The following is an 11571-nucleotide window of genomic DNA, read 5'->3' on the forward strand; positions in this document are numbered from 1 at the left end:
ATGGCATTTCATCCTTCCTTGACAAATTTCCCACTCTTTGGCAACGATCACACCTTAAAACAAACTGATGAGCATCCTTGAACAAAGTAGGCCAAAAAAAACCTGCTTGCAGAATACGAGCTGCTGTCTTCTCACCACCATAGTGTCCACCATAAACCGTGGAATGGCAGTCTCGTAATATCCCCTCCGTCTCACAGAACATTATACATCTCCAGATGATCTGGTCAGCTCCCTGTCTAAATAAATATGGTTCATCCCACATATACCACTTCACCTCATGCAGAAACTTCTTCTTTTGAGCGGATGTCAAATTAGGAGGCATTATATTGCTGACGAGATTGTTTACAATATCTGCAAACCATGGTTCTTCCTCCTGAATTGCAAATAACTGTTCATCCGGAAAAGATTCATTGATTAACGTCCTATCTTGTGAAGTAGAATCGGGATTCTCCAACCTAGAGAGATGGTCAGCTACTTGATTCTCAGTACCTTTTCTATCTTTGATCTCTAACTCAAATTCCTGAAGTAAAAGCACCTAACGAATGAGTCTCGGCTTCGAATCCTTCTTGGAAACCAGATAGCGAATAGCCGCATGATCAGTGAATACTGTTACTTTCGTACCAAGTAGATAAGATCGAAATTTCTCAAAACCAAAGACTATAGCCAAAAGCTCCTTCTCAGTAGTGGTGTAGTTCAATTGGGCACCATTTAAAGTCTTACTCGCATAGTAGACCACATGGAAGAGGTTTTTCTTGCGCTGTCCCAAAACTGCACCTACCGCATAATCACTCGCATCACACATCATCTCAAACGGTTCTGTCCAATCTGGTGCTGTAATAACTGGTGCAGTGATCAAACTCTTCTTGAGAGTCTCGAATGCTGCCAAACATTCATCATCAAATTTGAAAAGCACATCTTTCTCAAGCAAATTGCACAACGGCTTAGATATCTTTGAAAAGTCCTTGATGAATCGCCGATAAAAACCCGCATGACCAAGAAAACTACGGATTCCTTTCACAGAATTAGGTGGGGGAAGATTTTCAATGACTCCCACCTTGGCCTTGTCCACCTCCAGACCCTTGCTAGAGACCTTATGTCCAAGGATAATGCCTTCACGCACCATAAAATGACATTTCTCCCAATTGAGCACCAAATTAGTTTCCACGCATCTTTTGAGTACGGCGTGCAGATTATTCAAACATTCATCATATGAATGTCCAAAGACGGAGAAGTCGACCATGAACACTTCGACGTTATTTCCAATCATGTCAGAGAATATAGCCATCATACATCTCTGAAAAGTGGTTGGGGCACCACATAACCCAAACGAAACTCTGTGAAAAGCAAACGTGCCAAATGGACAAGTGAAGGTAGTCTTTTCCTGATCCTCTGGTGCAATACAAATCTGATTATACCCGGAATAAACATCCAGAAGACAAAAATACTCATGACCCGCCAATCTGTCAAGCATCTGATCAATAAATGGAAGAGGGAAGTGATCCTTCCTAGTGGCTTTGTTCAATTTTCTATAATCCATGCATACTCTCCATCCTGTAACTGTTCGAGTAGGAATGAGCTCATTTTTTTCATTTGCGACCACAGTGATACCTCCTTTCTTAGGTACACATTGTACGGGGCTCACCCACGAGCTGTCAGAAATAGGATAAATGATGCCTGCATCCAGCCATTTCAGAATTTCTTTCTTCACCACCTCCTTCATGATGGGATTCAGTCTTCGTTGCTGTTCCACAGTTGGCTTACTACCTTCCTCTAGCAGAATTTTATGCATACAATATGAAGGACTTATCCCCTTGATGTCTGCTATGGTCCATCCTATAGCCGATTTGAATTCTCTCAAAATCTTTAAGAGCTTGTCTTCCTCACTACCTGAAAGGTCAGATGAAATAATAACAGGTAACGTAGATGAATCACCTAAAAAAGCATACCTCAAGTGTTCAGGTAATGGTTTGAGCTCCAAGGTAGGTGCTTCCTCTATTGATGGTTTGAGCTTCCCTTCAGCATTCTTAAGGTCAGAAGTACCCAGAGATTCAAATGGTATGTCCAGCTTTCGCTTCCAGGGAGAAGCGTTCAGATATTGTAATTGCTCGGTGCCATCTTCATCATCGCTGTCAAAATCCCCCACTAAGGCCTTTTCCAATGCATCAGACATTAGCATGCGATCGAGTTCCGAAGTAACCGCAAAATCAATCACATCCACTTTTAAGCACTCCTAATCTTCTGTAGGGAATTTCATTGCCTTGAATACGTTGAAGGTCACATCCTGATCTTGGACCCGTATAGTAAGTTCACCTTTTTGCACATCTATCAAGGTACGGCCAGTAGCCAAGAAAGGCCTTCCCAAGATTATGGGAATCTTCTTATCTTCCTCAAAATCCAGAATAACAAAATCTGCAGGAAAGAAGAGCTTATCCACCTTGACGAGCACATCCTCAACTATGCCCCTTGGGTAAGTAATGGAACGATCAGCCAATTGTAGCGACATGTAAGTGGGTTTTGGATCAGGCAGATCCAGATTTTTAAAGATCGACAACGGCATCAGATTAATGCTTGCTCCCAAATCATAAAGGCACTTGTCAAAAGTCAGATTGCCAATGGTGCAAGGAATGGTGAAGCTTCCTGGATCTTTCAGTTTTGGTGGTAACTTTTGCTGCAGAACAGCGCTGCATTCTTCCGTGAGAGCAACGGTTTCAAGGTCATCCAGTTTCACCTTCCTTGAAAGAATAGTCTTCATAAACTTCGCATAACTAGGCATTTGTTCCAGAGCCTCAGCGAAAGGTATATTGATGTGAAGTTTCTTGAACACCTCCAGAAACTTCCCGAACTGTCTATCCAGCTTTTGTTGCTCCAATCTTTTAGGAAAAGGTGGTGGAGGATAGAGCTGTTTCTCCCCTGTATTAGCCTCAGGCAAAGTGTGTTCATCAGTAGTCTTCCTTGGTTCCGCTGCTTTCTCCTTTTGCTTAGATTCTTCATCTCTAAGTTCAGCTTCTCCTTCCTTTGCCTTTTCAGCATCAGCCACTTTTCCAGACCTTAAGGTAATAGCCTTGACTTGCTCTTTAGCTTCCTTCCTGCCTAGTACTTCCGTGTCACTGGGAAGAGTGCCAGGTTGATGATTGAGCACTGTATTGGCTAATTGACCAATTTGATTTTCCAAGGTCTTGATAGAAACCACCTGACTCTTGCACAACAGCTTAAGTTCCTCAAAATCAGCACTAGTAGGTGCAGCTGTACTTCCCTTTTGAGGATATGATTACCTTGTAGCATACTGCTGTGGTTGCTGGAATCCAGGTGGGTTAAACTGTTTACTCACTCCTTGCTGATATGGTGGCTGAATAGTATTCTGATTATTCCCCCAGCTGAAATTTGGATGATTTCTGTTGTTAGGATGATAGGTCGCTGGCACAGGCTGCTGTTGTCGCTGATAATTATTCACATACTGAACAGATTCGTTGACAAGAGAACACTGATCCGTAGCATGAGAACATGCACAAAGCTCACAAACCATAGCTATTTGATTAACTCCATATGTAGCCAGAGAATCAACCTTCATCGATAGCGCTTGGAGCTGGGCTGCAATAGCGGTGGCTGCATCAACTTCCAGAATACCTACTACCTTGCCTTATGTCATCCTCTGAGTTGGGTTTTGATGCTCATTTGCTGCCATCGTCTCTATAAGATTATACGCCTCAGTATAGCTTTTAGCCCATAAGACGCCTCCAGCTGCTGCATCGAGCATGGGCCGAGATTGGGCCCCCAAACCATTATAGAAACCAGTGATCACCATCCAATCCGGCATTCCATGATGTGGACATTTTCTCAACATTTCCTTGTAGCGTTCCCAAGCCTCGCACATAGATTCAGTAGGTTGCTGCGCAAACTGAGTAAGAGCACTCCTCATAGCAGCAGTCTTTGCCATCGGATAAAACTTCACCAGAAACTTTTGCGCAAGATCTTGCCACGTAGTGATGGACCCAGCTGGTTCAGAATGTAACCAGTCTTTAGCCTTGTCCCTTAGTGAGAATGGGAAAAGCCTCAACTTGATAGCCTCATCAGTCACGCCATTATACTTAAAAGTGCTGCAGATCTCGACAAAATTCCTTATGTGCATGTTGGGGTCTTCAGTTGCCGCTCCTCCAAAAGAAACAGAATTCTGCACCATCTGAATAGTGCCCGGCTTGATTTCAAAGGTGTTAGCTTGAATAGCCGGATGAAGGATGCTTGACTGAATGTCATCAATTTTAGGCCGAGAAAAATCCATAAGAGCTGGATCAGCTTGAACAATACAATCTCCCATATTTACTGGTTCTTTCTGCTCAGTTCCTGAATCCGAATCCTCAAAATCTAACTTCTCCGGAATATCAAGAACTTCGTCTGTCTCCTCAGCTGTATCTAAAGTCCTCTTGCGAGCACGAGAACGAGTTTGCATAAACGCTTGCTAAAGTACCTGAAACACAACCGGAAAAAATAAGTAACTACTACGTCCTAATCACTGAGTCCTAATGACCAATGATGGTAAGTACATAAACTAAACAAATTCGCCGAGTCCCCGGCAGCGGCGCCAAAAACTTGTTAGGGCTAAAATACGCACTAATATTCACGCAAGTATACGCGTTCGCAAGTAATATAGAATACTTTCTAGTTCGTTCCCAACGAGACTCGGACTAAATTATTGTCTAATTAAACTCACTCACCAATGTATGATTACTTCTCAATGTTAAGATACTAACACTTAAGATTTTTGATTAAATATTAACTATAATTAACTACTTAATTAATCACTTAACTAACACTTCAAATTATCAATAATAAAACACTCATGAGATCACAACTTCATTATCACTTCCTTCTATAGCCATTGTTATTACCTTTAGCATGTGACAGTGATGATATTAATCGAATAACATGAAACTGATAAAAGCCAACTTTCATTGTACTAATACCATTCTACCAAGCATCCACAATTAAGATAGAAGTTGAATAGTCATCAATTATGTTGAGTTCCTATATGTCTACAGAAATTGACAACACAAAGATTTAAGCACAAGTTATTCCTTTTGATTACATAGGGAAAATAAAACTGTTAGAGTTACCCACTAATCATGCACAACGTACATGAACCTATGCTAGCATGGCAAGTTCTAAATCTCAAGATCCACCGTCGCTTCACAAGAGATTAACACCCTATCTTATATGTTCGTGACGCACATAAGACGAATACGCACAACCAATACTAGATATCATACAATCATCACACACTAAAGTATTAAACAATTAACTAAAGAATTCCATAATAAATCCGTTGCAACCCCATGATCACGATTAGCCCATATTAGCACTTATCGTCATCATGGGTTCATATGAAATCATGATAAACAAACACAAGAAAATAATAACTAAACAAATATATTAAAACAGAGTACGTCACAAGAGTAAATAAGTTCAAAGCAAGAAAACTAGCATCCAACGTTACAACGAAACAAGAATCACAAGAAAATATGCTTCCTCTTCGTTGCGGTGTGCTAAATCGGTCTTCTTCCTTATCTCCTTCGCTCCTTACGTAAAAACACAATCTTCTTCAATCCACACTTGTGAAAACGTCTCAGATCTACTTATATAATAGTCCCATAAAACTCAGATTACATAGAAGTGGAAACCAAACAGAAGTAGAAGTCCAGAAATATTATATCTTTTTTCCCGACCCTGCGCGGCCGCTCAGCAATGCTGAGCGGGCGCTCAGACCTCTACTGGAAAAAAATCTGATTTTGCTCCGTTTCTTCGCCGTAATCTGCCCGTTTCTTTCCTCTCGCAATGGTGAACACATGCCAAGGCTTATTCTTGATGATTCCTCCCCCGAAATGCATCTAATACCCTGAAATGCATAAACACTAGAAAAACGCATCAAATACACAAAACACTTGATTTCAAGACACCAATTTAAGCCATTTTAAGACGTTCTAAGTGGTATAAAATGCCACTTATCAGTTGTAACCTGAATAATACATGAACCTGTTTCGGCTCCTGGTTGGGGTCGTGTATTATAATAAAGTTTATTTAGCAGTTTTTGTTATAATTTATCATATTTTTGGTGACGTCAGCCCCTGACCCCAGGGTTGAGGCCGTCACAGTTGGTATCAGAGCCACAGGTTCAAGTCCCTAATTTAGCTTAAGAGATGAGTTAGTAAGGTGTAGGAAGTATGTCCTATAGTGTGAGTCAGCAACTCATGTCGAGGAGCAACCTTAAGTGTAATTCGAGGGTTTCGACCGCGTTACCCTGGCATCTATTAATATTTTAATAGACTTGCCCTAACCTTGTTTTGTCTTTCTTGTATATTGTTATGATTGACAGTGGCCTATAGTGATCTCCAGTTCTCCTTCTCGAGGAAACCCGTCAGACTTAGATGATTCAGATTCTGAGCGGACCTTGGATGTTGTAGCCGAGGAGACTTCCATGCCTCCTCCACCTGTTCCTCCAGTTGTACCAGGAGGTGTGTCAGGACCTAGTATCCGTCCTCGCTGGATACGAAGGTCAGTGTCGGCTGTTAGGGATTTCCCTCCAGGGTGTGGTCCTAGTTCCTCCACTTCGAGACCACCTGTTCCTCCCTCTGTTCTTTCAGGTACATCCTCCCCGATGCCTTACCATGTTCACCGAGCGGTGAATCAGTCTTTGATCAGAGAGCAGAGCCCAGGGTTAGCAGCTCAGCTTGACTAGATTCCGGTCGGGCCTTTCCAGGGTATTCCTGCCCCTTCCCCAGATGTGCAGGAGAGAGTTCGATCCTTGACTCAGGCTGCAGTAGAGAGAGCTCGGACCATTGACCGTTTCATTAGCTCCGAGTTTAGAGCTGTTCAGTACCAGGATCTTGTGAATTGGTTGGTATTTGAGTTAGGATCCATTGGTGGCAGTGGCTAGATTAGACTTGCTGCAGTGAGATACAGAGCCCGGAGTTAGTTGCAGGATATCTGTAGATGCTTTTCTTATGTATGTTTTCTTTGTATTGTAGCTTGTATTAGGCGGGGCTGTTATGACAACTAATTTTGTTGTGTACTTAGTATGCTATGATTGTTGTACTGTAGTTGTTAGATGGATTTGTACTGTTGTTGTACTACTATTTTCTGATGTTACGGTTGTCGGTTTTATTTTATTGCACTTTTGTTATTGCTGTTATTGTTATTGTTGTAATTGTTTCTGGATTGTTAAATTTGGTTATGCATCATTGTTGGACCCCAAATAAACTGGGAATGGAATATTTTAATTGTGACTGCATTCTCCTGATGCATAAAACTGTTGCTACCCGGGGGCACAATTTTCATATAAAACCCTTTTGTTGTGTTTCAGGAGAATGCCTCCCAAAAAAAATTTCCCGTCCAATTCCTCTAGTAGGAACTCTGAAGGGGGCCCAGTCATGGATGGATTACTAGATTTGTTGCGCCAACAGTCTAATCAGATGGCTCAGCAGCAAGAACAATTCCAGCAGCAGCAACAGCAATTCCTACAACAGCAGCAACAACAACAGCAATTTATACAACAACATCAACAAATCCAACAGCAGTTACAGCTTCAACATCAACCCCAGCCAAGAGAACCGAACCAGACTGTTAGTTTTAAGTCTTTTCAGTCAGTTAAACCCCCAGAGTTTAAAGGCGAGGTAGACCCAATTGCTGCTAGAATTTGGCTTAAAGAAATGGAGAAAGCCTTCACCCTTACTCAGGTGAGTGATGATTCTAAATCAGATTATGCCAGTTATTTTCTGAAAGGTGAAGCAAATTTTTGGTGGGAATCTGCGTGTACCTTAGAAGGAGAAGGCCCTGTTTCTTGGGCTAGATTCACGGAGCTGTTCCTAGAAAAGTATTTTCCAGATTGTTTGCAGAGTCAGTTGGAAGTAGAGTTTTTGGAATTGAAGCAGGGAGAAAGGAGCGTGGCTGAGTATGAGGCCAAGTTTACAAAGTTGGCTCGACTAGCCCCTGGATATGTAAACACTGAGATTCAGAAAGCTAGGAGATTTCAGCAAGGACTAAAGCCGGAAATTCGTAGCGGAGTGGTAGCCTTACAACTTAAGACGTATACCTCTGTAGTTCAAGCCGCCCTGGTGATAGAGAGTGATCAGAAGTTGGCCTCCAAGGAAAGGGGTGATCGGAAAAGAAAGTTTGAAAGTAGTACAGCTAATGCAGACCAGGAAGAGTTCAGTCAGAAGTTCCCAAGGAAATTTGGCCGGAATAAGAATCGGAGAATTAGAAGGCAAGGTATGGCTCAAACAAATTCAGGTGTCACTTCAGTTGCCTCCGCCTCAGTCCAGTCAACAAGACCAGTTGTGGATTGTAAGTTATGTGGTAAAAAGCATAGTGGTCTGTGTCGGAAGGATGTCCAGTGTTTTAAATGCGATAAAAATGGTCATTACGCGTCAGAATATAACCCAGGAAATGTCGGAGTCACTTGCTTCAGGTGTGGTAAGGTTGGGCACATCTCCAGAAACTGCAAGACGGCTACTCAGGGTAATGTAGGAGGTAATGAATCTCAAGGACCAGCAACTGGTACAGCGAGAGCCAGAACCTTTAAAATGACCAAGAAATCTAATGTTCAAGACTCAGATGTAGTTGCAGGTACGCTTTCTCTAAATTCAGTGCCTGTTAAGGTTTTATTTGATTCAGGAGCATCTAAGTCCTTTATATCTAAAGAATGTGTAAGTAAAATGAATTTGATGTTGGAAAATTTAGATGAGCCCTTATCAATAGAGGTAGCTAATCAGGATAAAGTCTCAGTAAACCAGTTCTGCCCTAGATGTCAAATAGAAATTTGCGGGCAATTCTTTTTGGTGGATCTAATACCTTTTCAGTTAAGAGAGTTTGATATAATTTTAGGAATGGATTGGTTGTCTCGGCATAAGGCAAATACTGATTGTAAGAGAAAGAAAGTTTTGTTATACTCAGAAGACAATAAAAGGATGGTTTATCAAGGACAAAAATAGGGCAAGCAATTTCTTTCTATCTTGGAAGCGAAGAAGTTATTGAGACAAGGTTGTGAAGCATACTTAGCCCATATTGTGGATACGGAGAAGAGAATACCCAAATTGGAGAAGATTTCGGTAGTTAATGAATTTTCAGATATGTTTCCAGACGAGTTACCAGGATTACCACCAGATCGGGAGATTGAGTTTTCTATTGATTTGGTTTCGGGAGCAGAATCAGTTTCAAAGGCACCTTACCGTATGGCCCCAGTAGAAATGAAAGAACTAGCTAAACAACTTTAGGAACTTTTGGATAAAGGGGTAATCAGACCAAGTGTATCCCCGTGGGGTGCGCCAGTGTTGTTTGTGAAAAAGAAAGATGGAAGCATGAGATTGTGTATCGACTACCGAGAATTGAATAAGTTAACCATCAAGAATAAGTACCCCTACCCAGGATTGATGATTTATTTGATCAACTGAAGGGAGCATGTTATTTTTCCAAGATCGACTTAAGATCGGGCTATCATCAGTTGAAGATCAAGCCTGAAGATATACCAAAGACTCCTTTTCGAACCAGATATGGTCATTACGAGTTTTTAGTGATGTCATTTGGGTTGACTAATGCGCCAGCAGCTTTTATGGATTTAATGAACCGGGTGTACAAGGAGTACTTGGATAAATTTGTTATTTTATTTATTGATGACATCCTCATCTATTCAAAGACCAAAGACGACCATGCCATACATCTAAGGATTGCATTACAAAGGTTGAGAGAAAAACAATTATATGCTAAGTTCTCAAAGTGTGAATTTTGGTTGGAGGAAGTTCAGTTTTTAGGTCATATAGTTGGTAAAGACGGTATTAAGGTAGACCCTGCAAAGATTGAAGCAGTATCCAGATGGGAGCAGCCGAAGACCCCGACGGAAATTAGAAGTTTTCTTGGATTAGCAGGCTACTACCGAAGATTTGTGAAGGACTTTGCCAAAATTTCAACCCCGTTGACTAAGCTGTTCCGAAAAAATGAGAGATTTGTTTGGATGGGAAAATGTGAAGAAAGCTTTCAAAAGCTAAAGAAAAGACTAGTGACATCACTAGTGTTAGCATTACCAGATGAAACCGGGAATTTCGTGATTTACAGTGATGCTTTTCTTAAAGGATTAGGTTGTGTACTAATGCAACATGATAAGGTTATTGCGTATGCGTCTAGGCAGTTAAAGCCCCACGAGCAGAAATATCCAGTTCATGATCTTGAGTTGGCGGCTATAGTGTTTGCTTTGAAGTTATGGCGTCATTACTTGTACGGAGAGAAGTGTGATATCTACACGGATCATAAAAGCTTAAAGTATTTATTCACCCAAAAGGACTTAAACATGAGACAAAGGAGATGGTTGGAGTTGATTAAGGACTATGACTGTTCAATTAACTATCACCCAGGTAAGGCTAATGTGGTAGCTGATGCCCTTAGTAGAAAAGAAAAATTAAACATGGCTCGTATCGCGAATGAATTAGCACAGGACTTGGAAAAGATGGAAATCGAAATTCGAGTATCAGGTGAAAACCGGGAATCGTTATACGAGATTACTTTCCAGCCAGCGTTAATGGAAAAGATTAAAAGATGTCAAGAAGAAGTTATGGAACGAGAATTGGAAGATCTGACAGGAGAAGAATTATGTACTGAAAAAGATAATCGCGGTCTATACAAGTTTTCCTCTCGTATCTGGGTTCCTAACGTAGCAGAACTAAAGAACGAAATATTGCATAAAGCGCACAATTCTAGGTTTTCTATTCACCCTGGTAGCACGAAGATGTACCAAGATTTAAAGAAACACTTCTGGTGGCCAGGAATGAAGAAAGAGATTGCGGAGTGGGTTAGCAAGTGTCACGTGTGTCAGAGAGTAAAAGCAGAGCACCAAAGACCCAGTGGATTGTTGCAACCTCTAGAAATTCCACAGTGGAAGTGGGAAGAAATTGCAATGGATTTTGTGGTAGGCTTGCCGAGGACAAGATCAAATCACGATGCCATTTGGGTAATTATTGATAGATTGACCAAATCAGCGCATTTCCTCCCAATTAATGAAAAGTATTCTCTGGAAAAGCTAGTTAAAATATATTTAGATGAGATAGTTTCTAAGCATGGGGGACCTGTGTCTATAGTATCAGATCGAGATCCAAGATTTAATTCAAGATTTTGGACAAAGTTTCAAGAGTGTTTAGGAACTAAATTAAATATGAGCACCGCTTATCATCCTCAAACTGATGGCCAAAGTGAGAGAACGATTCAGACGATCGAAGATATGTTAAGGGTATGTGCTTTGGATTTCAAGAGAAATTGGGACGACCATTTACCATTAATAGAATTTTCCTATAATAATAGTTACCATGCCAGCATTAGAATGCCACCCTACGAAGCTTTATATGGACGAAAGTGTAGATCACCTCTATACTGGGATGAGATAGGAGAAAAGAAAGTGTTAGGACCTGAATTAGTGCAGCAGACAAAAGAAGCAGTGGTGTTAATTCGAAAAAGATTGGAAGCCGCGCAGAATAGACAGAAAAAGAATGCAGATTTGCATCGAAAAGACATAAGATTTGAAATAGGATCATTGGTATTACT

General features: G+C 41.1%; 1 protein-coding gene and 1 non-coding gene across 2 annotated transcripts; both read left to right on the top strand.

Moving 5' to 3' along the window:
- Positions 1-3812: 3812 nt before the first annotated feature.
- On the top strand, positions 3813-3919 carry LOC141698739 (small nucleolar RNA R71). The gene has a single exon (XR_012565243.1). It is a non-coding gene; the product is annotated as a small nucleolar RNA R71 (small nucleolar RNA).
- Positions 3920-8258: 4339 nt separating this feature from the next.
- On the top strand, positions 8259-8978 carry LOC141695754 (uncharacterized). The gene is made up of 2 exons (XM_074499975.1): positions 8259-8613; positions 8728-8978. Exons 1-2 carry the CDS (start codon positions 8259-8261, stop codon positions 8976-8978), a joined length of 606 nt encoding a protein of 201 aa, XP_074356076.1.
- The last annotated feature ends 2593 nt before the right edge of the window (positions 8979-11571 follow it).

Source organism: Apium graveolens, chromosome 11, assembly GCF_009905375.1.
Source record: "Apium graveolens cultivar Ventura chromosome 11, ASM990537v1, whole genome shotgun sequence".
Taxonomy (NCBI): Eukaryota; Viridiplantae; Streptophyta; class Magnoliopsida; order Apiales; family Apiaceae; genus Apium; species Apium graveolens.

Bases quoted from the DNA above. Each gene is read 5' to 3' on its own strand.
- LOC141695754 (XM_074499975.1), top strand. From the start codon at position 8,259: ATGGCTCAAACAAATTCAGGTGTCACTTCAGTTGCCTCCGCCTCAGTC. The intron at 8,614-8,727 runs GTACGCTTTCTC...TGGAAAATTTAG, and splicing joins AGACTCAGATGTAGTTGCAG to ATGAGCCCTTATCAATAGAG.